The 26,569-nt window shown below is 51.7% G+C and overlaps 1 protein-coding gene across 1 annotated transcript; it reads right to left on the bottom strand.

Moving 5' to 3' along the window:
- Nucleotides 1–803: 803 nt before the first annotated feature.
- nsd2 (nuclear receptor binding SET domain protein 2) lies at nt 804–26,515 on the bottom strand. The gene is made up of 23 exons (XM_056589799.1): nt 26,434–26,515; nt 24,330–25,106; nt 23,635–23,892; nt 23,241–23,544; nt 22,951–23,111; nt 22,014–22,427; nt 21,032–21,212; nt 20,057–20,166; nt 19,786–19,888; nt 19,462–19,574; nt 17,207–17,308; nt 16,650–16,776; nt 15,556–15,774; nt 14,880–15,059; nt 14,238–14,394; nt 13,552–13,754; nt 13,015–13,118; nt 11,714–11,983; nt 9,216–9,332; nt 7,831–7,972; nt 6,285–6,391; nt 5,584–5,773; nt 804–1,437 (listed from the first exon to the last, which is right to left on the bottom strand). The coding sequence occupies exons 2-23, from the start codon at nt 25,086–25,088 to the stop codon at nt 1,250–1,252; spliced, it is 4,509 nt and encodes a 1,502-aa protein (XP_056445774.1). The 5' UTR covers nt 25,089–25,106; nt 26,434–26,515; the 3' UTR covers nt 804–1,249.
- Nucleotides 26,516–26,569: the final 54 nt, after the last annotated feature.

The following is a 26,569-nucleotide window of genomic DNA, read 5'->3' as shown; positions in this document are numbered from 1 at the left end:
TATGGGTCGCCACTAGCTAGCTGGTCTATCTCCAGAAGAACTAAACATTTCAATCATCATTTTGGTATTGCTTCAAAAAGACAAGGTAATACAGGGATCCATCTACTGCTAGCCTCCGTCCAGAAGGGGACCTTCGACCACTGACCCCGAGGACTCAGACGAGGGAGGTCTAGTCCAGGGGGGGGCCTGGAGATCCCTGATGGTCTAGCCAAGAGGGGGGGCCCGGTGGTCTAGTCCAGGTGGTCTAGTCCAGGGGGGAGCCCAGGTGGTCTAGTCCAGGTGGTCTAGTTCAGGGGGGGTCCAGGTGGTCTAGTCCAGGGGGTTCCCAGGTGGTCTAGTCCAGGGGGGAGCCCTGGAGATCCCTGATGGTCTAGCCAAGAGGGGGGGCCCGGTGGTCTAGTCCAGGTGGTCTAGTCCAGGGGGGAGCCCAGGTGGTCTAGTCCAGGGGGGGGTCCTGGTGGTCTAGTCCAGGGGGGAGCCCAGGTGGTCTAGTCCAGGTGGTCTAGTCCAGGGGGGGGGGTCCTGGTGGTCTAGTCCAGGGGGGAGCCCAGGTGGTCTAGTCCAGGTGGTCTAGTCCAGGGGGGGGGTCCTGGTGGTCTAGTCCAGGGGGGAGCCCAGGTGGTCTAGTCCAGGGGGGGGGTCCTGGTGGTCTAGTCCTGGTGGTCTAGTCCAGGGGGGGGGTCCTGGAGATCCCTGATGGTCTAGCCAAGAGGGGGGGCCCGGTGGTCTAGTCCAGGGGGGGAGGTCCTGGTGGTCTAGTCCAGGGGGGAGCCCAGGTGGTCTAGTCCAGGGGAGGTCCTGGTGGTCTAGTCCAGGGGGGAGCCCAGGTGGTCTAGTCCAGGGGAGGGTCCTGGTGGTCTAGTCAAGGTGGTCTAGTCCGGGGGGGGGGTCCTGGTGGTCTAGTCAAGGTGGTCTAGTCCAGGGGGGGGGTCCTGGTGGTCTAGTCCAGGTGGTCGAGTCCAGGTGGTCGAGTCCAGGTGGTCTAGTCCAGGGGGTTCCCAGGTGGTCTAGTCCAGAGGGGGGTCCTGGAGGTCTCGTCCCGGTGGTCTAGTCCTGGTGGTCTAGTCCAGGGGGGGGGTCCTGGTGGTCTAGTCCAGGGGGGGGTCCTGGAGGTCTTGTCTTGGAGGTCTCGTCCAGGTGGTCTAGTCCAGGTGGTCTAGTCCAGGGGGTTCCCAGGTGGTCTAGTCCAGAGGGGGGTCCTGGAGGTCTTGTCTTGGAGGTCTCGTCCCGGTGGTCTAGTCCCGGTGGTTTAGTCCTGGAGGTCGTGCTCCAGGCAGCACAGCTGTGAGGAGGAGGGGGAGGAGGGGGAGGAGGGGGGGCGTTCCTGCAGCGCCCCCTCCTGGTGGGCGCTGCAGAAGGAGTTGGGACACAGCTGGCAGAAGGCCTTCGACGCCCTCCCACACACGTCACAGTGGTGCCACGGGCAGTCCCAGCGCCCTGCGGGACACAACACAACCGTCACACACACACAACACAACAGTCACACACACAACACAACAGTCACACACTGGGTCTGTCAGGTCATCATCCAACACAACAGTCACACACACTGGGTCTGTCAGGGCATCATCCACCACCAACACAACCGTCACACACACTGGGTCTGTCAGGGCATCATCCACCACCGACACAACAGTCACACACTGGGTCTGTCAGGGCATCATCCACCACCAACACAACAGTCACACACACTGGGTCTGTCAGGTCATCATCCATCACCAACACAACCGTCACACACACTGGGTCTGTCAGGTCATCATCCATCACCAACACAACCGTCACACACACTGGGTCTGTCAGGGCATCATCCACCACCAACACAACCGTCACACACACTGGGTCTGTCAGGTCATCATCCATCACCAACACAACAGTCACACACACACAACACAACAGTCACACACACAACACAACAGTCACACACACAACACAGTCACACACTGGGTCTATCAGGGCATCATCCACCACCAACACAACAGTCACACACTGGGTCTGTCAGGTCATCATCCACCACCAACACAACAGTCACACACACTGGGTCTGTCAGGTCATCATCCACCACCAACACAACAGTCACACACACTGGGTCTGTCAGGTCATCATCCACCACCAACACAACAGTCACACACTGGGTCTGTCAGGTCATCATCCATCACCGACAACAGTCACACACTGGGTCTGTCAGGTCATCATCCATCACCAACACAACACAGTGTCACACACACTGGGTCTGTCAGGTCATCATCCACCACCAACACAACAGTCACACACACTGGGTCTGTCAGGTCATCATCCATCACCAACACAACAGTCACACACACTGGGTCTGTCAGGTCATCATCCACCACCGACACAACAGTCACACACTGGGTCTGTCAGGTCATCATCCATCACCAACACAACAGTCACACACTGGGTCTGTCAGGTCATCATCCATCACCAACACAACAGTCACACACTGGGTCTGTCAGGTCATCATCCACCACCGACACAACAGTCACACACTGGGTCTGTCAGGTCATCATCCATCACCAACACAACAGTCACACACACTGGGTCTGTCAGGTCATCATCCACCACCGACACAACAGTCACACACTGGGTCTGTCAGGTCATCATCCATCACCAACACAACACAGTGTCACACACACTGGGTCTGTCAGGTCATCATCCACCACCGACACAACAGTCACACACTGGGTCTGTCAGGGCATCATCCATCACCAACACAACAGTCACACACACTGGGTCTGTCAGGTCATCATCCACCACCAACACAACAGTCACACACACTGGGTCTGTCAGGTCATCATCCACCACCGACACAACAGTCACACACTGGGTCTGTCAGGTCATCATCCATCACCGACACAACAGTCACACACTGGGTCTGTCAGGTCATCATCCACCACCGACACAACAGTCACACACTGGGTCTGTCAGGTCATCATCCATCACCAACACAACACAGTGTCACACACACTGGGTCTGTCAGGTCATCATCCACCACCGACACAACAGTCACACACTGGGTCTGTCAGGTCATCATCCATCACCAACACAACAGTCACACACACTGGGTCTGTCAGGTCATCATCCACCACCGACACAACAGTCACACACTGGGTCTGTCAGGGCATCATCCATCACCAACACAACAGTCACACACACTGGGTCTGTCAGGTCATCATCCACCACCAACACAACAGTCACACACACTGGGTCTGTCAGGTCATCATCCACCACCGACACAACAGTCACACACTGGGTCTGTCAGGTCATCATCCATCACCGACACAACAGTCACACACTGGGTCTGTCAGGTCATCATCCACCACCGACACAACAGTCACACACTGGGTCTGTCAGGTCATCATCCATCACCAACACAACACAGTGTCACACACACTGGGTCTGTCAGGTCATCATCCACCACCGACACAACAGTCACACACTGGGTCTGTCAGGTCATCATCCACCACCAACACAACAGTCACACACTGGGTCTGTCAGGTCATCATCCATCACCAACACAACAGTCACACACACTGGGTCTGTCAGGTCATCATCCATCACCAACACAACAGTCACACACTGGGTCTGTCAGGTCATCATCCACCACCAACACAACAGTCACACACTGGGTCTGTCAGGTCATTATCCACCACCGACACAACAGTCACACACACTGGGTCTGTCAGGTCATCATCCACCACCAACACAACAGTCACACACTGGGTCTGTCAGGTCATCATCCACCACCGACACAACAGTCACACACTGGGTCTGTCAGGTCATTATCCACCACCGACACAACAGTCACACACACTGGGTCTGTCAGGTCATCATCCACCACCGACACAACAGTCACACACTGGGTCTGTCAGGTCATCATCCACCACCGACACAACAGTCACACACTGGGTCTGTCAGGTCATCATCCACCACCGACACAACAGTCACACACTGGGTCTGTCAGGTCATCATCCATCACCGACACAACAGTCACACACTGGGTCTGTCAGGTCATCATCCACCACCAACACAACAGTCACACACTGGGTCTGTCAGGTCATCATCCACCACCGACCCCTCAGGGACGAGCCATGGCCTACTGGGGGAGCCTTCGGGGGCAGTAGGAGGAACGTTCCCAACTGGCTGTCGTCCTGGGCGACGCTAGCTCTGGGAAGAATGACCGCCTCCCGTCAAAGGAGCCGTCAGACGTAAGCGGTTAGGAGGTAAGGGGGTCTAGGTGGTGGGTTAGGGGGTTAGGAGGTAAGGGGGTCTAGGTGGTGGGTTAGGGGGTTAGGAGGTAAGGGGGTCTAGGTGGTGGGTTAGGGGGTTAGGAGGTAAGGGGGTCTAGGTGGTGGGTTAGGGGGTTAGGAGGTAAGGGGGTCTAGGTGGTGGGTTAGGGGGTTAGGAGGTAAGGGGGTCTAGGTGGTGGGTTAGGGGGTTAGGAGGTAAGGGGGTCTAGGTGGTGGGTTAGGGGGTTAGGAGGTAAGGGGGTCTAGGTGGTGGGTTAGGGGGTTAGGAGGTAAGGGGGTCTAGGTGGTGGGTTAGGGGGTTAGGAGGTAAGGGGGTCTAGGTGGTGGGTTAGGGGGTTAGGAGGTAAGGGGGTCTAGGTGGTGGGTTAGGGGGTTAGGAGGTAAGGGGGTCTAGGTGGTGGGTTAGGGGGTTAGGAGGTAAGGGGGTCTAGGTGGTGGGTTAGGGGGTTAGGAGGTAAGGGGGTCTAGGTGGTGGGTTAGGGGGTTAGGAGGTAAGGGGGTCTAGGTGGTGGGTTAGGGGGTTAGGAGGTAAGGGGGTCTAGGTGGTGGGTTAGGGGGTCTAGGTGGTGGGTTAGGGGGGGTAGGGGGGTAAGGGGGTCTAGGTGGGGGGTTAGGGGGTTAGGAGGTAAGGGGGTCTAGGTGGTGGGTTAGGGGGTTAGGAGGTAAGGGGGTCTAGGTGGTGGGTTAGGGGGTCTAGGTGGTGGGTTAGGGGGGATAGGGGGGTAAGGGGGTCTAGGTGGTGGGTTAGGGGGGGTAGGGGGGTAAGGGGGTCTAGGTGGTGGGTTAGGGGGTCTAGGTGGTGGGTTAGGGGGGGTAGGGGGGTAAGGGGGTCTAGGTGGTGGGTTAGGGGGGGTAGGGGGGTAAGGGGGTCTAGGTGGTGGGTTAGGGGGTCTAGGTGGTGGGTTAGGGGGTCTAGGTGGTGGGTTAGGGGGTAAGGGGGTCTAGGTGGTGGGTTAGGGGGTCTTGATGGTAGGTTAGGGGGGTTAGGGGGTCTTGATGGTAGGTTAGGGGGGTAGGGGGTCTAGGTGGTGGGTTAGGGGGGTGGGGGGTCTAGGTGGTGGGTTAGGGGGTTAGGGGGTCTTGATGGTGGGTTAGGGGGGTAGGGGGGGTCTTGATGGTGGGTTAGGGGGGTAGGGGGTCTTACCGAAGGGCCTCTTGGCCAGCCCCAGGCAGGCCAGGTGGTAGGTTAGGGGGGTTAGGGGGTCTTGATGGTGGGTTAGGGGGTTAGGGGGTCTTGATGGTGGGTTAGGGGGGTTAGGGGGTCTAGGTGGTGGGTTAGGGGGTCTTGATGGATGGTTAGGGGGGTAGGGGGTCTTACCGAAGGGCCTCTTGGCCAGCCCCAGGCAGGCCAGGTGGTAGGCCTTGGTGCAGCTCTTCTTGCCACAGATCACCAGCTGTCCCCCGTCTCTGCAGCGGAAGCACTCGTCCTCCGACCGCTTGCCCTCACTCCTCCTCTTCCTCCTCTTCACCCTCTTCACCTTCATCTCAGAGGGAGCGGCGCTGGACGTCTGAACACAGAGCAGCCACGTCATCCTCTACTACAGTACTACACTGATCCTACTCCCCCTCCTCAAAGGACCCAGCGGCCTCCTTCAGACCAGAGCAGGGAGCGACAGCCTGATTACAGCTTCCAAATCTGTGGCGCTAAACATTTGGATTTAACTTCACTTGTAGTAACTGTTGGTTAACTTTACAATTGTACTAATTAATTACCTGTTTACCTATTCCCAAATCGGTGGCTTTCATATTCAACCCAAACTGTGTGAGTCAATAAAACTCAAAGATCCGTTGGTCCAGAATTTGCTTATTAAGTACATTAAGTACATTTCAATTGTAGTGGATTTAAAATAAAATAAAAACGAGTTGGGATGAATCGGGAGTTAACTCACCGATACATTGAGATGAACGCGGTTACGTTTCTGAATCGTTTGACAGCCCTTATATAAATACTTCATATATCTATTCATGTTAAAGTCGTCCTATGAGTGGTGTTCCCTGAGGCTGCAGAGGCAGGCTCACCTTGGGTCGGTCTCCCAGGAACCCGCTGCAGTTGGGCGCCCCGCACCGACACACCGTCTTCTCGTTGCCCAGACAGTCCAGGTTGTAGTTGAAGGTGAGCTCCGTACCTGCAGACGAACACCTGGTCAGTCTGAGGGCGGGCCAGACTGTACTGCCTAACCCCGACCTGCTCCTTAATGACCTGTCTCTGTACTGTCTAACCCCTACCTGCTCCTTAATGTCCTGTCTCTGTACTGTCTAACCCCTACCTGCTCCTTAATGACCTGTCTCTGTACTGTCTAACCCCTACCTGCTCCTTAATGACCCGTCTCTGTACTGTCTAACCCCTACCTGCTCCTTAATGACCCGTCTCTGTACTGTCTAACCCCTACCTGCTCCTTAATGACCCGTCTCTGTACTGTCTAACCCCTACCTGCTCCTTAATGACCCGTCTCTGTACTGTCTAACCCCTACCTGCTCCTTAATGACCCGTCTCTGTACTGTCTAACCCCTACCTGCTCCTTAATGACCCGTCTCTGTACTGTCTAACCCCTACCTGCTCCCTAATGACCTGTCTCTGTACTGTCTAAAACCTACCTGCTCCTTAATGGCCTGTCTCTGTACTGTCTAACCCCTACCTGCTCCTTAATGACCTGTCTCTGTACTGTCTAACCCCTACCTGCTACTTAATGGCCTGTCTCTGTACTGTCTAACCCCTACCTGCTCCTTAATGACCCGTCTCTGTACTGTCTAACCCCTACCTGCTCCTTAATGACCCGTCTCTGTACTGTCTAACCCCTACCTGCTCCTTAATGACCCGTCTCTGTACTGTCTAACCCCTACCTGCTCCTTAATGACCCGTCTCTGTACTGTCTAACCCCTACCTGCTCCTTAATGACCCGTCTCTGTACTGTCTAACCCCTACCTGCTCCTTAATGACCCGTCTCTGTACTGTCTAACCCCTACCTGCTCCCTAATGACCTGTCTCTGTACTGTCTAAAACCTACCTGCTCCTTAATGGCCTGTCTCTGTACTGTCTAACCCCTACCTGCTCCTTAATGACCTGTCTCTGTACTGTCTAACCCCTACCTGCTACTTAATGGCCTGTCTCTGTACTGTCTAACCCCTACCTGCTCCTTAATGACCTGTCTCTGTACTGTCTAACCCCTACCTGCTCCCTAATGACCTGTCTCTGTACTGTCTAACCCCTACCTGCTCCTTAATGGCCTGTCTCTGTACTGTCTAACCCCTACCTGCTCCTTAATGACCTCTCTGTCTAACCCCTACCTGCTCCTTAATGACCTGTCTCTACTGTCTAACCCCTACCTGCTCCTTAATGACCTCTCTCTACTGTCTAACCCCGACCTGCTCCTTAATGACCTGTCTCTACTGTCTAACCCCTACCTGCTCCTTAATGACCTATCTACTGTCTAACCCCTACCTGCTCCTTAATGACCTGTCTCTGTACTGTCTAACCCCTACCTGCTCCTTAATGACCTGTCTCTGTACTGTCTAACCCCTACCTGCTCCTTAATGACCTGTCTCTGTACTGTCTAACCCTCCTTACCTGCTGGGATGGGGCAGACAGCGAACAGCCCGACCCGGGTGTCTCCGTTCACCGTCCACTTCTGCGTTTCACAGTTGGGCTGGCAGCTGTGGTTCATGAACCGAGAGTAGTTGCCCTTGGGCCCGGCATCGATGATCCGGTCCTGGACACAACATGGGGTGGGTTACTGTAATATGGTGTGGTGCCTGTAACATGTTAGTGTTACTGAAGATCATGTGGTTACTGTAACACACTGTAGTAGTTACTGTAACATGCTGTGGTTACTGTAGCTCATATGGTTACTGTAGATCATGTGGTTACTGTAACATACTGTGGTTACTGTAGAGTGTAGACCATGGGGTTACTGTAACACTGGTTACTGTAGACCATGTGGTTACTGTAGATCATGTGGTTACTGTAACCTGCTGTGGTTACTGTAGATCATGTGGTTACTGTAGATCATGTGGTTACTGTAGACCATGTGGTTACTGTAACATACTGTGGTTACTGTAACACACTGGTTACTGTAGACCATGTGGTTACTGTAACATACTGTGGTTACTGTAACACACTGGTTACTGTAGATCTTGTGGTTACTGTAGATCATGTGGTTACTGTAACATACTGTGGTTACTGTAGACCATGTAGTTACTGTAGATCATGTGGTTACTGTAACATACTGTGGTTACTGTAGACCATGTGGTTACTGTAGATCATGTGGTTACAGTAACACACTGTAGTAGTTACTGTAACATGCTGTGGTTACTGTAGTTCATATGGTTACTGTAGACCATGTGGTTACTGTAGACCATGTGGTTACTGTAACCTGCTGTGGTTACTGTAGATCATGTGGTTACTGTAGATCATGTGGTTACTGTAGATCATGTGGTTACTGTAGATCATGTGGTTACTGTAGATCATGTGGTTACTGTAACGTGCTGTGGTTACTGTAGATCATGTGGTTACTGTAGATCATGTGGTTACTATAGACCATGTGGTTACTGTAGATCATGTGGTTACTGTAGATCATGTGGTTACTGTAACGTGCTGTGGTTACTGTAGATCATGTGGTTACTGTAACGTGCTGTGGTTACTGTAACGTGCTGTGGTTACTGTAGATCATGTGGTTTGGGTTACTGTAACATCACACTGAGCTGATGTGTGACATTCCCAATCCCATCCCGTTTGGTTTCTCTCGCTCCGAGAGGATGCGGTACCGTGTAGATCACACCGGTACCAAGACACTCTGGAGCCAAAACATTCCATCTAGAACCTACACAGCTCTAAATAGAACCTACACAGCTCTAAATAGAACCTACACAGTTCTAAATAGAACCTACACAGCTCTAAATAGAACCTACACAGCTCTAAATAGAACCTACACAGCTCCAGGAGGGGGCTGGTACCTTGTCGATGGTGAGCATGTAGAAGTGGGAGATGTTGTTCTCCTGGGCGAACCGGATCCGGGCTCGGCACTCCTCCTCATCGATCAGCTCCCCGATGTACTCGTTCACAAACTCCCCCTGCAGGACACACAGAACCATCACTAACTAACCACTAACTAACCACTAACTAACTAACCTACTAACTCCTGATCGACCAGCTCCCCGATGTACTCGTTCACAAACTCCCCCTAAAGGACACACAGAACCATCACTAACTAACCTACTAACCAACTCCTCCTCATCGATCAGCTCCCCGATGTACTCGTTCACAAACTCCCCCTGCAGGACACACAGAACCATCACTAACTTACCAACCCACCACTAACCAACTAACCACTACCTAACTAATTAACATCCTCTACAGGAAACACTGCATAATCACTCACTAACCAACCCACCACTAACCAACTAACCACTAACTAACTAATTAACACCCCCTACAGGAAACACAGCATAATCACTCACTAACCAACTAACCACCAAATAACTAACTAACTCCCCCTGCAGGACACACAGCACCATCACTACCTAACCAACTAACCTACTGACTAACTAGCTCCCCCTGCAGGACACACAGCAACATCACTAACTAACTCACAAACTAACCACTTACTAACTAGCTCCCCCTGCAAGACTCACAGCACCATCTCTACTAGGGATGGGCACGAGTAGTAAATTCCAAACTCGAGTGATCAATCGAGTACTCGTTAAATCGAATCTATTTTTAGAATGCAACGCATCTGCAGCAGGAATAGGCCTGATGATGAACGGCAATATTACCAACCAAACATGTACCGTATTTTCCGGACTATAAGTCGCGGTTTTTTTGTAGTTTGGCTTGCCCTGCGACTTATATTTCGAAGCGACTTATATGCCAAAATTGTGCGTACATAATCTTCGGCCGCAAGATGGCACCGTCATTCATTAGGCCTACAACTGAACGCTGCAAGCCTACTGCACCACCGAATAAATTATATTCTCGTCGTCATCGTCCTCAATGTCCTCCGGTTCAACCAAAGCTACCCCAGCCTTAGCTGCAATGTTGTGCAACATAGCTGTCACACATATCACAGCGCATGACTTGGCCGGCGAAAACTGGAGCCCTCCGCTGGACTTGTGTCTAAAGCGCAACTTCCACCTCCCGATCGTGCACTCAGGTTTAGGACCGCGGCGCATACGCGTCCGGTGGAATGCCGGTGTCACTGAATTCGGTATACTCTCAGAACTACGAGTGGGACCGACACACCTATATTGCTATTGCAATTTTATTCAGTCTCTCCAGACTAAACGTTCTTGTTTAAATGTTTAAAAATAAATGCGACTTATACACCGATGCGACGTATATATGTTTTTTTCCTCGTCATGGAGCATTTTTTGACTGATGCGACTAATACTCGGGAGCGACGTATAGTCCGGAAAATACGGTAATGCTTATTCTCCATCAAAACAGTCAGAGTTATCAGAGTTTTCATTATTTATTTTTGCAAACGATCAAAACACATTTTCCTAACAAAAATAAATATGCGTCTCACAATTTAAATCACGTCGAACCAAGGCCTGTAACGGTTTAAAAAAAACTAAAACGAAACAAGTAGCCTAACTATTGTAAATAATTTAAAGCTGCAAATAAAACGGCAGCAAATGGACTATGGGAATACTCAGCGTTGTGATCCTCTCTACACGCCCGGGATTTCAGCTGCGTCTTGCGGCGGTGAAAATAGCCGACACACTTGGTTGCTGCGGGTCTGCTTTCCCGAACTCACCGTTGTGTTTCAGGAGCATATGTTGCCGCATAGTACTTGTAGTACTCTGGTAGCTCGATTTCGCTTGGCATATTTTACATTTCACCTTATGATCTCCTATGTCTTTAAAGTATTTCAATTCTTCGCTGCGCTTTGCTTTAACCGCCATCTCTTAACTTTTTGAATTCTGGCGTGCCTGCACACGGCACGGCACGCGCCACACAGAAATGGATACATTTAATTTGCTTTGTGCCCACGGCATGCGTTAGTGGCGCCGACAGAAAATGTATAAATTTGCTTCAGACAAATTTGTTTGTGTGTGTATATGCTAACTCCTGTTTGCCTGTCCACCAACCGAGTTCATTTGTAACGAGGAGTACTCGAGTAATCGATTCCTCATGCCCATCCCTACTACCTAACCAACTAACCACTAACCTACTAACTAAGTCACTAACCAACTAGCTCCCCCTGCAGGACACACAGCACCATCACTCACTAACCAACTCAACACTAACTAACTAGTTCCCCCTGCCGGACACACAGCACCATCACTCACTAACCAACTCGACACTAACTAACTAACTAGCTTGCTGCAGAACACCGGGGTGGAAGAGGTTTGTCCTGAAGACAGCGGTGTGAATCCAGCTGAAGTTCAGGAAGCTCTCTAGGAACAAGACCCCGCCCCCCCTCACAGTCGGCCAATCAGCAGCGGCCTACCTTCTTGATGTCGCGGAGGCAGATGAGGCCCCAGCCCTTGCCGGCGGTCTTGATGATCTTGGTGTCGGGGTACAGGCGCTTGCTGAAGTCCTGGTTGCAGCAGCGGGTCCCGTTGGGGCACACCTGGGGGTGGCACTCGTACAGCAGCATGCGGTTCAGGCACTCCGACTCGAAGCCGCACGGACGCTCGTCCGACGGACGGCAGTTACACTTGGGGATCTCCGACACGTCCGCCGTGCTCACCTGCACCTTCCCGCAGGGCCGGTTCACCTGCAGGGAGAGCGGTCGAGGTAGAGCGGGTCAGTTGAGCGGGTCAGTAGAGCGAGGAAGCTACTTCAAAATGGATCATATTCTAACAACTGACCCCCCCACATACCATTTTAGGTTACTGTAACATGCTGTGGTTGCTGTGGTTACTGTAGATCATGTGGTTACTGTAGATCATGTGGTTACTGTAACATGCTTTGGTTACTGTAGATCATGTGGTTACTGTAGATCATGTGGTTACTGTAACATGCTGTGGTTACTGTAGATCATGTGGTTACTGTAACGTGCTGTGGTTACTTTAGATCATGTGGTTACTGTAGATCATGTGGTTACTGTAGATCATGCGGTTACTGTAACGTGCTGTGGTTACTGTAGATCATGTGGTTACTGTAGATCATGTGGTTACTGTAGATCATGTGGTTACTGTAACGTGCTGTGGTTACTGTAGATCATGTGGTTACTGTAACGTGCTGTGGTTACTGTAGATCATGTGGTTTGGGTTACTGTAACATCACACTGAGCTGATGTGTGACATTCCCAATCCCATCCCGTTTGGTTTCTCTCGCTCCGAGAGGATGCGGTACCGTGTAGATCACACCGGTACCAAGACACTCTGGAGCCAAAACAATCCATCTAGAACCTACACAGCTCTAAATAGAACCAACACAGCTCTAAATAGAACCTACACAGCTCTAAATAGAACCTACACAGTTCTAAATAGAACCTACACAGCTCTAAATAGAACCTACACAGCTCTAAATAGAACCTACACAGCTCTAAATAGAACCTACACAGCTCTAAATATAACCTACACAGTTCTAAATAGAACCTTCACAGTTCTAAATAGAACCTACACAGACCCAGCCTGAAACGTCCCAGAACCTCAGCAACAATCTAACTTAAAACTTCTAATTAAAACCTCAGGAACTAGCGGAAGCTACTTCAAAATGGATGGTATGCTTTATAGAAAGACCTGGTGGTCGAGCCTGGTACTGCACACAGCTTCTAAAGCACCATTAAACACCGTCCGAGACCTTGATGAACTTGTAGGGGGGAGGTTTCTTGTTGTTCTCCTGAGCCTCCTTGGTCTCTCGCTTCAGCTTGGTCTCCTTGAAGCGTTCCTCCGCCTCCAGAAGAGCTGAGGATTGTGGGAAAAAAATGCGTCACGCACAGTGAAGGCCTGACAGCCGGTGACTCAAAACATCGGATTAATACGGGCTGAAACAAGGGATTCAAGAGATGGGCGGCAGTAGCTCAGGAGGTAGAGCGGGTTGACTGGTTCCCCGGCTCCTCCTAACGGAGTGTCGAGGTGTCCCTGAGCAAGGCACCTAACCTAACTGCTCCTGATGTGCTGGCTGTCGGTTGACTCCACCGTCGGTGTGTGAATGTGTGTATAAATGGTTGTAAGTCGCTTTGGATAAAGGCGTCTGCTAAATCCTCTAAATGTGAGAGATTCCCCCTTTGCCTTCACGATGAGATCACAGGGCTCCTGTTCATCCTGTTCCAGGGCCTTTCTGCGCTCACAGGAGGTAAGGCATGCAGCGCGGTCGAGTCTTGGGGCAGATCCTCACCGTTCTTGAAGACCTTGCCTATGTTGGTCTTCTGGTGCCGGCTGCCGCGGTCGCCCTCCATGTAGGGGAACACCCGGCCCTGGTGGGTCCAGAAGAAGTCCTTGGAGCCAAAGAAGAAGACGGGGAACTCTCCGATCTGGTGGCGCAGGTGCTGGATGTTGGTGGGCACGGTGCGCGGGTGTCGGATCTCTGCCGGCCACCACCTGGAGAGCAATGAACCGTCTGTGTTATGACTCCCCAGAGACCCAATAGGTGCTGAACGATTAGTCAAATTCAAATCGAAATCGCGATGTAATAGAACGCTATATAGAAATCGCAAAGACTGCAGTTACTGACTGGAGAGTTATATTTATTTCACAATTCAATAGTTAAAATCCTCTCAACACATCGGCCTGGCCTAAAGGAAAGAGCAGTTTACATGTTGACTAATTCCAATGCTGTGTTGGTCATATTAAAAAATGATTTATTGCTTTTTTAGTGAATAATACAGAACATAAGGAACTTAATCAATCAAAAAAAATCACATTCAAGTGCAATCGCAATATTGGTCAAAATAATCGCAATTCGATTACTTCTCCAAATCGTTCAGCCCTAGACCAAATGATACAAGGTCTCCTCTTTGGCAACGCCCACACGGCTGCAGATCCAGGTGAGAGCTCCGCCCTCCCCTCTGGATCCCCACCCACCTGTAGGTGCCCAGTTTGACCCAGATCACGTCCTGGTACTTGGGCTTCTTCCCGGCCCGGCAGTCGTTGCAGAACCAGCTGCCCTCGGGCATGGAGATGTTGAGACAGTCCGGATGGAACGCGGCCGGACACGACTCACAGCACAGCAGCTGACCCCCTGTAGGTAGACACACACACACACACACACACACACACACACACACACACACACACACACACACACACACACACACACACACACACACACACACACACACACACACACACACACACACACACACACACACACACGCATCAATACCCGACCCAAGGGAAACCTGCGTCTCTGGTTATAACCCAGCCTTCCTGAAGGGCGGATTATGGTTCCACGTTGACGCAAGGACCACTTAGACGCTTCGACGCAGTCGTGAACCTGTCTTGGTTCTGCGTCGGGTTTTAGGGAGCGGACCAATCACAGCCCTTGATGCTGCGTCGCCTCGACGCAAGGTTAAACATTTTTGGAGGCGCACGTCAGGCCCTTGCGTTGGACTCAAGGAGGGTCTAAAAACGCCCTTGCGTTTAATCAACGTGGAAGCACAATCAGCCCTTGAGCGTGAGGAATCCAAGGTAGGCTGCCGGGGGGGGGGGGGGGGCGTGGCCTACCTTTGGAGCAGACGAAGCACCAGCTGACATTGACGTGGCTGTGGTGGCTGTAGCCCTTCTTGGCGTTGAAGTGGCTGGTGCAGACCAGTGCCGTGCTGGTGACCACCTGGCTGCCCGCCGACACACACACATCTCCTACATGGTAGGCTACCGGGCAGCGCAGGCACCGCATCATCTTACCTACACACACACATACATGTTAGATAACACACACACCTCATCCTAGCGTATCCTCACCCTAGCATAGCCTCACACACGGGTAGCATAACCTCTCCCTAGCATAGTGAGGCAATACCATAGCGTAGCATAGCCTCACCCTAGCCTAATGTAGCTTCACCTTAGGCTAGCATTGTGTAGCCTCACCCTAGCCTAGCATAGTGTAGCCTCACCCTATGCTAGCATAGCGTAGCCCCAGCCTAGGGTAGCCTCACCCTAGCCTAGCACAGCCTCCACCCTAGCCTACTGTAGCCTCACCCTAGCCTAGCATGGTGTAGCCTTAGCTTAGCCTCACCCTAGCATAGTACACAGACTCACCCTAGCCTAGCATAGTGTAACCTCACCCTAGCCTAGCCTCACCTTAGCGTAGCCTAGCCTCACCCTAGCGTAGCTTAGCCCCACCCTAGCGTAGCCTAGCCCCACCCTAGTGTAGCGTAGCATAGCCATAGCGTAGCCTTACCCTTGGTGGCCTTGCCGTTGGAGCGGCAGCCCAGGTGGCAGCTGAGGCAGGTGTGCAGCGGGCAGCGGAGGCCGCGCTGGTCGAACACGCTGAGCGGGTTGAGGCGGGCGCAGGCCTCGTGGTACAGCTTCCCACAGTTGGGCACGTAGCAGCGCCGCAGCGCAGCCCCCAGAGCCGCCGGACCCTCGGTCTGCTTACAGACGAAGCAGGGGTGGATGTCTGGAGAAGGGGGAGGTTAACGGTCAGATGGTCACAAGGCTCACCTGGCAGCCAAGGCTCACCTGGTGCCAAGGCTCACCTGGTGCCAAGGCTCACCTGGGAGCAAGGCTCACCTGGTGCCAAGGCTCACCTGGTAGCAAGGCTCTCCTCACCTCCTACATCTAATTTCACAAGCACCTTAAAAACATCCTGAATGTACCAATTTGCACTATTAAAAAACTGGACAACACTACTTTGCAAAAAATAAATAAAAATAATTATCCTCATTCGTTATTTGTATATTTTATATGTTTTTGCTTCGATTTTATCGATTGTATAGATTTTTTACCTTTCTTATATTGTGGCAACCCGTCCGTTGCCAATTAAGGAGATGAAGAGCACCTGAGGAACCGGTGGAGAAGCAGCTTAAAGAGCCTGCTGCTCCACTCATTCGCGGCTCTCTCAGCCCTGGGGCTCGTGCCGGGAGGACAGCCGAGTTAGAGAGACGCAGGGGGGGGAGATCGCACCAACCCATCCCCCCCCAGGACTGAGTGGGAGAAGACGGGAGCGATAGAGACGCTGACCTTGCAGCCGGACCAGACCCGGAGACGGCCCCGTTTTACCCCATAAGAGGAAGACCTTATGTTGTCCTTTGTTTTACCTTTTTACACGTGAGGTGACCGAAATAAAACCGTTGACCTGCAACCCTGTTTGGAGCGTCTCCTTTGAAAATCCCAGCCGCCGACGATCGGGGTTGCCACAATATATTTAAAATGTTGTGAAACGCCACATCTGGATTGCCTTTAAATCTGGTTGTACCATGTGCAATGACAATGAAGAGATCCCGACTCTGCAGGTTTCAGCCGACCATGGGACGGTGTTGTCCGGAGACTCACCTGTCGTACACTCCTGACACAGGAGCTTATCCTCTGGCCTCACGGTGAGACCCAAGCAGGACAGGTGGAACATCCCAAAACACGGACCCTCACAGGCCAGCAGGTCCTCAGCGGGCTGCTCACACACCTGGAGGAACAGACGCACAACGAATGACTGAAACCACACCGAGAACGCAAACCACCCTACAACAGAGAGATAAGGGGAAGCCTGAAAGGCTTTAGGTAACAATTATGACAGATACTTACTAAACAATCAGTAAGTGGACACACACACACACTCACGAACACACACGCGCGCGCACACACACAAGCGCGAGCACACTTGGATTTTCTGAAATAACAGACCACTGAATGCTGTGATTGACCAATCAGAGTTGAGTAGTAAAGTCGTATAATACACACAACATGAGTGTGAGAGTTTCTACAGCTGCAAGCGTTGGGGTTTGACTCCAGATCATCGTTACCCCAACCCTCTCCCTCCAGTAAGTATGGAAACGGGTAGGGAGTCCCACAGCACACGCGTCAACAGATTAGCTTTAAACAGTCTGCAGCCTCACCTGGCAGACCAGCTCCTTCCTGGCTCCGCTGAGTCTCTCCGTCTTCTTGGGGTCGTCCAGGCAGTCACTGGGCGAGTCGGGACGCTCCTCACTGCCAGAGCCCTGGAGCAAAGGAACCAACTGCACCATCACCTCTGCACCATCACGTCTACAGCTGCTCCTTCACCTCTACACCTGCTCCTACACCATCACCTCTACACCTGCTCCTACACCATCACCTCTACACCTGCTCCTTCACCTCTACACCTGCCCCATCACCTCTACACCTGCTCCTTCACCTCTACACCTGCCCCATCACCATCACCTCTACACCTGCTCCTACACCTTCACCTCTACACCTGCTCCTACACCAGGGGTGTCAAACGTACGGCCCGCGGGCCGGATCAGGCCCGCGAACGGGTTTAATCCGGCCCGCGAGATGATTTTGTGAAGTACAGTATTGTAAAAAAAAAAAAAAAAAAAAAAAAAAAAATATATATATATATAAAAATCCTTCCTAGCATTACATGAATTGCATTGACTGGCACTGACTAATTTGTTGTACATTGAACTACTGGACAATTGTGTGTAACTGGAAGTCGCTTTGGAATGTAACGTAAAATGATCTGCTATTTTTCAATGAAAGAAACTGCTGTTCTTAATGTGTCCACTAGAAATCGCAATAGCAATTATGTTAAGCAAGCAAACTTTATACCGGGGCTGAGCAGGGAGCAAGTATAAACAGGTAGTGCAGCTAGCCCGGAGCTACCTTGTCGCTCTGCCTTATGCTACGGCCACACCAACCGCGTTGCTCGCAGTGGATACCGCGAGTACCGCGCCTAACCTGACGCTTGATCGGTGTGTGGTGGTTCAACGCTTCCACCGCGTCACCGCGCCACCGCAGCTAGATGAGTCCATGTCCATGCAAGTGAACGGAGCGTTCCCTCTTCGTCATAACTATCAAACCAAACATCCTTCACATTCACTGAGCAAAAATTATGAAATTAAAATGCACATTTCTCGCTAAAAATGTTTCCATAAACGCATTTAATGGCGTAACTATAACTATTTCCACCCAGAATAAAGAAAGATGTCGGCCGTGGCTGCGCTGGAGTCCGAGGTAGGAAACCCAAACGCCGCGTTTGGGTGCATGATAGAGTTTAGATCGGGTTAGATTAACTAATCTCTGATATAAATAACACTAATCGGGTTAAATAACTTCACATGGTGTGTCTGGTGTGTTTCCAGCATTCGTAGTGTTGATCAGCAGAGAAATAGTCCGCCAGGCTGCGTTTACGTGTGTAATTACGTGCAACTTCCGCGCCTAAAGCCCCCAACGCAACGCTTCAACGCGTGTACCGTGCCTAGACCAATGGTTCCCTATGCAAAAATGCCGATTTTCAACGCCCCTACCGCGAGCAACGCGGTTGGTGTGGCCGTACCTTTATACTTCCAACATTATGCGCTTTGGCACTCTCATTGCCCCAAAATGTCTCTGTCAAAAAGACGAAAAGTGGACACAGTGCAGAGTTTTACAAGAAAAATGGTCATTGTACTTTTTATTCACGGAAGTAAATGGGAAACCTGTGTTTGGTGTGCTCACAGCATGTTTAATTTTACAAAATTATGCCATATTTTTACCGGTCCGGCCCACTTGGGAATAGATTTTCCTCCATGTGGCCCCTAGGCTAAAATGAGTTTGACACCCCTGTCCTACACCATCACCTCTACACCTGCTCCTTCACCATCACCTCTACACCTGCTCCTTCACCATCACCTCTACACCTGCTCCTTCACCATCACCTCTACACCTGCTCCTTCACCATCACCTCTACACCTGCTCCTTCACCTCTACACCTGCTCCTTCACCTCAACACCTGCTCCATCACCTCTACACCTGCTCCATCACCTCTACACCTGCTCCTTCACCTCTACACCTGCTCCTTCACCTCAACACCTGCTCCATCACCTCTACACCTGCTCCATCACCTCTACACCTGCTCCTTCACCTCTACACCTGCTCCTTCACCTCAACACCTGCTCCATCACCTCTACACCTGCTCAATCACCTCTACACCTGCTCCTTCACCTCTACACCTGCTCCATCACCTCTACACCTGCTCCATCACCTCTACACCTGCTCCATCACCTCTACACCTGCTCCATTACGTCTACACCTGCTCAATCACCTCTACACCTGCTGTAGAGGCTGGATGTAGCCTGAGTGAGAGCCATCATCATGCCCTCCACCTAAAGTTTGACCCTTGCCCTCTTACCTCTGACTCGGGACAGGGAGAGGAACGCCTCTTCTTGGCCTTGGACGGCGTGGCCTGAGGGTCCACTTCCTGTTTCCTCTTGCAGCTTGGCTGCTTCTGAGGTGATTGGTCGACTGCGGGGCATAAAGCAGTTAACATCTCAAACTAGCCAATCATATCGACGGAGAGCAGAGGATTCAGAGGAGATGGTGGCGGCAGGGTGTGAACTGCTGCAGCATACAGAACAAACACAGCACCGTTCAGTTCAACGGCAAGAAGGCAGACAGTATCATCTGCAGCAGGCATGGTTTCTGTGTACCAGAAGATCAGAGAGAAGAGAGTTACCCGACACAGAGCCTTTCCTCCTCTTCTTGGCTGGTTCAGCAGCTTCCTCTGGTGTGTTCCTCTTCCTCTGCCTCTGCCTCTTGGGCGTCTCTAGCTTCCCCACCTGCAGCGGGACAAAGCGCACCAGGTCAGGGTTGACACAGAGACTAGACTGTAGAACCTTCTCGTGCTGGGACCCGCTGAAGGCAGTGCTACTCTGGGCCAGAGCCTGGGTCAGCTGGGCCTGGCACTGGGAGGTCCCCAGGGTGAATGACGAGGTCTAGCGGCTCACCTTTGGTTTGTCCGTCTGTTTGCCAGTGTTGCGTTTCCTCTTGGGCTTCTGGTCCTCCTGCTCGGCTGTACTTTTCGTTGCCGGAGTCTTGGCGGACGTCTTCTTCTTGGCTAACAAGACAAGAGCAAGAAGACGGTGTAAAAAAAGAAAGAAAGATTAAGCTCATCAGAACACAGGGGTCCCTCATGGGACCGACGGCTCTGCCAGGTACCCTGGTGTACCAGAGAGTGAGTGTACTCTCCCAGAGAGACTGGGAGTCTCTCTGGGAGAGGTTCACTTAATATAGTAGTGAACCAGAGTTAACACCACCCAGAGGTTAATATAGTAGTGAACCAGAGTTAACACCACCCAGAGGTTAATATAGTAGTGAACCAGAGTTAACACCACCCAGAGGTTAATATAGTAGTGAACCAGAGTTTACACCACCCAGAGGTTAATATAGTAGTGAACCAGAGTTTACACCACCCAGAGGTTAATATAGTAGTGAACCAGAGTTTACACCACCCAGAGGTTAATATATTAGTGAACCAGTTAACACCACCCAGAGGTTAATATAGTAGTGAACCAGAGAGTTTACACCACCCAGAGGTTAATATATTAGTGAACCAGTTAACACCACCCAGAGGTTAATATATTAGTGAACCAGTTAACACCACCCAGAGGTTAATATAGTAGTGAACCAGAGTTAACACCACCCAGAGGTTAATATAGTAGTGAACCAGAGTTAACACCACCCGGAGGTTAATATAGTAGTGAACCAGAGTTAACACCACCCAGAGGTTAATATAGTAGTGAACCAGAGTTAACACCACCCAGAGGTTAATATAGTAGTGAACCAGAGTTAACACCACCCAGAGGTTAATATAGTAGTGAACCAGAGAGTTTACACCACCCAGAGGTTAATATAGTAGTGAACCAGAGAGTTTACACCACCCAGAGGTTAATATAGTAGTGAACCAGAGAGTTTACACCAACCAGAGAGGGCGGTCAGGGCTGGAGGTTTCCTGGACCTTTTCTTCACTGCTACGTCTGGTTTGCTGATGGTTGCTGAAAGTGCGTTGGTTGTGTTTTTCTGGATTGCCCTCTTCCTCTTCCTCTTCAGCGGAGTCCCACCAACCTCTGCGGACGCCTCCGGACGCAGTGCGGAGCCGGACTCCTACAGCATAATACAGGAACACTCAATCACACGCTTCTCGCGGAGCGTCTCAAAGCAGGGCCGTGGCGACATCTGGTCGACCTGGTCGTTCATTTTGATAAGATTAGACAGCCCTCTCTATCTCCCCCAGCTGGGAAGTATGCAGGCACAGAGCATTTCTAAAGGGCAAGTGTTCGAAGAAGGACTTTGGATTTTTAAAAAGATGATTGAAATGAGTATGATAAGGTTATTATAGTAGCATGGCTCGGTAGTATGGTAGTATTGTCTTAGCTCAGGAGGTAGAGCAGTCTTGTAACCGAAAGGTTGCTAGTTCAATCCCCAGCTCCTCCTAGCTGAGAGTCGATGTGTCCCTGAGCAAGACACTTAACCCTAACTGCTCCTGACGAGCTGGCTGTCGCCTTGCATGGTTGACTCTGCCGTCGGTGTGTCAATGTGTGTATTAACCGATGTAAGTCACTTTGGATAAAAGCGTCTGCCAAATGCCCTAATTGTAATTGGTTGTAAAATTCCATAAATACCAGAAAACAGGCAAAGACATAAAAAGTACATATATATATACTTTACTATAGTATAGTATTGATATTGCACATAATGGTGTAAGATATATTTTTTGTATTTATAAAAATGTATATATACAATTCCTGAGTTCCATCGCTCTGAATCGACTCACAACTTGCTTTGGGCCTTTTACAGTAGAGTACGTCCTTTTAAATAAAAGGACGTACTCTAAAAATAGAACAAACACATAATCATGTTCATGCTGCACCAGCGCCGCCCCAGCAGCGTGTGCAGGCCGCTCACCTGTATGTGAGGCTCGGGCAGGAGGGGGTCTTCAGCGCTGGAGGGACCTCTCCGTCTCTTCTTGGGGCCGGCCTGCGCTCCTTTCCCAGCTCTCCCCCCCATGGCCGCCGCCTCTCGCTGCCCTGTTGACGGGCCGGGGCCCGGCGGGGCCGTCTGTCCCAGGGGGGGCGGGACCAGACGGGAGGCGGCCCCCTGCTCCCCGGCCGGGGTCTCCCCTGGCCTCAGCTCCTCCAGCGGGGGGGGTCTGGCCAGCTGCTCCACCACGTGAGGGTTGAGGCGTAGCCCGTCTGGGCTGTAGACGTAGGAGTAGCGGCCCATGCGCTGGTCTAGAGACAGGCCGAGGGCCTCCCGGGCCTGGCCCACGCCCTCGCTCCACTGGGCGCGGAACTTCCTGGGAACCGAGGCGTTACCCTGCTGGAGACACACGAGGCTTACACCAGCACCACCCAAACCGGCACCACCCACTGGAGACACACAAGGCTTACACCAGCACCACCCAAACCGGCACCACCCACTGGAGACACACGAGGCTTACACCAGCACCACCCAAACCAGTCCAGCAACACCCACTGGAGAAACATAACGCTTACACCAGCACCACCCAAACCAGCACCACCTAACCCAATACCCAAAACAAACCGATGATAATCCGGTCAACCCCTTATTTGGCCTTTCTGATGATGGCCGCTGTTCTCTTACTTCTAGCGCCCGTACGTATACATTTAATTAGGGCTGTAACGATACACCAACTCACGATTCGGTTTGTATCACCATTTTTTTTTTTTTTTTTAAAAGCATTTTATTTAAACCACACTTACATAACAATTAACTTAATGTAACATTTAATGACTAAGTAATAACTGTATAATAGTGAATAGGTTCTCTTGAAAGGAAACTAGACCTTGGATTCAAGCAGCTATTAGACGTCCAGCCTTACCTTCTTGACAATACGGACGGCTGGCTGTTTGTTGGCCTGTTGTAGTTGCTCATACTGTTCCTCTCCACGGAACGGCACCATGTTGCTCTCCAGGATGTAGCCCCGCTCAGGACAGTCCCCGAAGTACTGCACGTGGTACAGGAGCGCTGGAGGACCATGGGCTGTGGGAGAGAGACGGCCACGTCTGGAGTCAAGCAGGGTTGAATTATCTGTTCATTATGAGACACATTTCACGTAAGCATAGGTTAGTTAGACCTGCCGCTCACATACTACCAGGAACAGACGGTTACCTCTGGGTTTGGGCTTGGTGTGATGCTCCAGCTCTGGGTCAGTAGAGACCATGCACGGCCACCAGGGGTATCCCGACACCTTGGTCCACACCACATCACCCACAGAGAAGCTGACCACTGGAGAAGACTGCTCCTTTACAGCTTCAACCGCCGGCTGCACCTCCTTAATGCCCTGGCTCTCGGCCTCCTCCTCCTCTCCAACCACCTGCTCCTGCTCCTTAATGCTCTCGGCCTCCTCCTCTCCAACCACCTGCTCCAGCTCCTTAACGCTCTCGGCCTCCTCCTCCTCTCCAACCACCTGCTCCTGCTCCTTAACCCTCTCGGCCTCCTCCTCTCCAACCACCTGCTCCTTAACCCTCTCGGCCTCCTCCTCTCCAACCACCTGCTCCTTAACGCTCTCGGCCTCCTCCTCCTCTCCAACCACCTGCTCCTGCTCCTTAACGCTCTCGGCCTCCTCCTCTCCAACCACCTGCTCCTTAACGCTCTCCGTCTCCTTCTCTCCAACCGCCGGCTGCACCTCCTTAATGCCCTGGCTCTCCGTCGCCTCCTCTCCAACCGCTGGCTGCACCTCCTTAATGCCCTGGCTCTCCGTCGCCTCCTCTCCAACCTCCTCTCTATCCTTCACCTCCTGCTGGAGGGACGGCTGGGGCAGCTGTGGAATCCAGGGAGATTCAGACACATGCTAGAAAAGGGTTGTCAACTATTTCCATAATATTATAATCATGTAAAAAAAGCAAAAGCCAAAAAAAAAAGCAAGGGCATCGTACTAAACTACCTCAATAATAACATCAACCATGTCATTTATAAAGCACGGTCATCTTATAACTAAACTACCGTTATAATAACATTAACCATGTCATTTATAAAGCGAGGTCATCAACCCGCCGAACTCTTTTAAATCTTTAGGACAGAGTCCCGCCTAACTTCCTAGGAAAAAGTGTGTTTAATACAAGAACCCAAATCAACCATTTCCATTAGTGTTAGATGGGACTCTATCCTGAGACTAGAGTACCAGATTTGGCTATGCAATTGTCCTTCAGGTCCCTAGACGAAAAAGAAAGCCATGTCTACATTGAGAAGGGTTCCTACCTGGGAGGAGGCCACAGAGGTGCTGGTGGCTCCTGTGGGCAAGATGCTGGTGGTGTTGGTGGTGCCAGTGAGCAGGAGGCTGGTGATGCCAGTGGGCAAGAGGCTGGTGGTAACGCTGGTGTTGGTGGTGCCCATGGGCAGGAAGCTGGAAGGGCCGTTTGGCAGGGGGCCGGTGGTGCCGTTGGGCAGGTGGCTGGTGGTGCCGTTGGGCAGGTGGCTGGTGGTGCCGTTGGGCAGGTGGCCGCTGCTGCCGGTGGCGGAGGTTGTGGGCCTTGTGGGACTGGTTTGGGGGAGGGACTTTACAGGAGGCTTGGTTTTGGGTGCCCTCCCCTTCCTCTTCTTCACCTCATCGCTCCCGGAGAAGATAAACTCGCCGGCCAGATGGGTGAGCTGCCCCTTCGGGCCCGGGTCCACTGTGGGGGGCGGTGCTTTGCGCTGTAGGGAGGCGATGGTGGGCGGGGCGTCGGCACCCTTCAGGACGGGGATGTCCGGGGGGGAACACAGCTTGGGCAGCTTGTCTTGGTCGCCGTTCAGCACGCGGGAGGTCAGGTCCTTCAGCCGCTCGTGGTGGTTGTTGTTATTGTGGGCCGCCATCTTCTGTAGAGCGCCGTCCTGGACCGGGGCGGCCGGGTCCAGCAGGAGAGTGGGGTCGGTGCTGGGGTCGGTGCGGCCCTTGCGGGCGGGGTCGGACTGAGGCTTCATGCTGAGCGGGCTGGCCGGCTCAGGCATTGAGGGCAGAGAGCTTCCTACGCCCTCCATCCCATCCACTGAGCTCAGCTGGAGAACACACATACACATGGAGTCTGTTAGACAGCCCCCAGAAGATCAGATAAATACTACATGTTACTGCCGAAGAAAGGGTTGAAAAGCCGATATGCTTTGGTTGTTAGGGTGCAATAATATTGTGTGAAATTGTTATTTCAGTACTCGAAAGTGTGAAAATGAAAGAATTGCACCTGTGGTGTCATTATTCTCTATAGAAACCCCAGTAACACAATCAACAAGCTGCTATTTTTTTTTTAATACATTGAAGCAATGATTGTTTAGAACAATTTGGCACGCCGGCTGTTCACTGCGAGTGTTAGGGAAAACACAGTTAATCATCGTCCATCTGGACAGAGGCCTTCTACCATCTACATGTCAAGAGATTAGCTCCTAGCTCTGTGATCAGATGCTCACTCATAGCTCTATGTGTATAGAGGCGAACTCCTAGCTGTACATGTACGGGGGCTCACTCCTAGCGGTGATCAATGGGGAGGAAGGGAGCCAGGGCACCGCATGCAGACGGGTGGATGGCTACCGGCTAGCAGTACTCCTTTACCCCCTAAAGAGAGCAGATGGGAGTGGATACCATCTATAATGTTCAAAATAAAATAAGCATCTCTCTCAAATAACCGAAGTTGTTGTGCTGACTTGGAAAAGGATCGGTCATTCTTTCCGTGTTGTAGACCTTATCTACTTGAGGCTAGCCACATTATTAGGAAATGTCCCGACTACATGGGCTCTGGCTAACCCCCGGAGCAACACTCCAGTGATGGGCTCAGACCCAGAGCCGTCAAGCCCCACTCTCCATGATCAGCCCCCCGGTAAATAGACATCCCCGGGAACCGACCATCAGGCGCTCAGGGTACTTCATGCACCACTGAGAAATGAATCCAGTATCAAATAAACAGTAATGCAGTGTGACAGTGGGCGATACACACTGTCGCTGCCGGGTCCGGCATGACAGCTCATTCAAACCCCTACATAATGTTCCAAGAGACGGCTAGCCCCGTTAGCGCTATTGCTAAGCTACTAGCAACTCCGTTAGCACTAGTGCTAAGCTACTAGCAGCCCCGTTAGCGCTTGGGCTCATGTGTTAGCACTAGGGCTTGTTGTCCAGGGCTAGCGTTAACAGTAACTCTACGGCCGCCAAAGACTCACAAGTGTGTTTACACAAAGTCATGCCATTGCATTTTCCCAAAAGTCATAATACGTAGATGGCGGTTGATTTGCTGTTACCTGTTAAAATCCTCCACAACGGATAAAAGTGATAAAGTCCATCAGAGGTTTATCACGAGCGGGAAACTCAAACTCTGCTCCGACCAGCGCGAAAAATACTCACTTCTGATTGGCCGGGAGCCGCAGTACGTTCCAACTTCCAACCGGTCCTTTCTAAAAACAGACTAAAAGATGGGTCAAATCTGGATAATCAAAGCATTTAACGCGTTTCAGTTTCGAGCAGATTACATATGAAGTTA

This window comes from Gadus chalcogrammus, chromosome 5 (genome assembly GCF_026213295.1).
Source record: "Gadus chalcogrammus isolate NIFS_2021 chromosome 5, NIFS_Gcha_1.0, whole genome shotgun sequence".
NCBI classification, from domain to species: Eukaryota; Metazoa; Chordata; class Actinopteri; order Gadiformes; family Gadidae; genus Gadus; species Gadus chalcogrammus.
This window is presented reverse-complemented; position numbering and strand designations above follow the sequence as displayed.

Excerpts from the sequence above, each read along its gene's own strand:
- nsd2 (XM_056589799.1), bottom strand. The coding sequence starts at position 25,088 with ATGGAGGGCGTAGGAAGCTCTCTGCCCTCAATGCCTGAGCCGGCCAGC. Across the intron at positions 22,428-22,950 it reads CCGTCCGTATTGTCAAGAAG|CAGGGTAACGCCTCGGTTCC; the intron begins GTAAGGCTGGAC and ends GTGTGTCTCCAG. Across the intron at positions 5,774-6,284 it reads TCCTGGGAGACCGACCCAAG|ACGTCCAGCGCCGCTCCCTC; the intron begins GTGAGCCTGCCT and ends CTCTGTGTTCAG.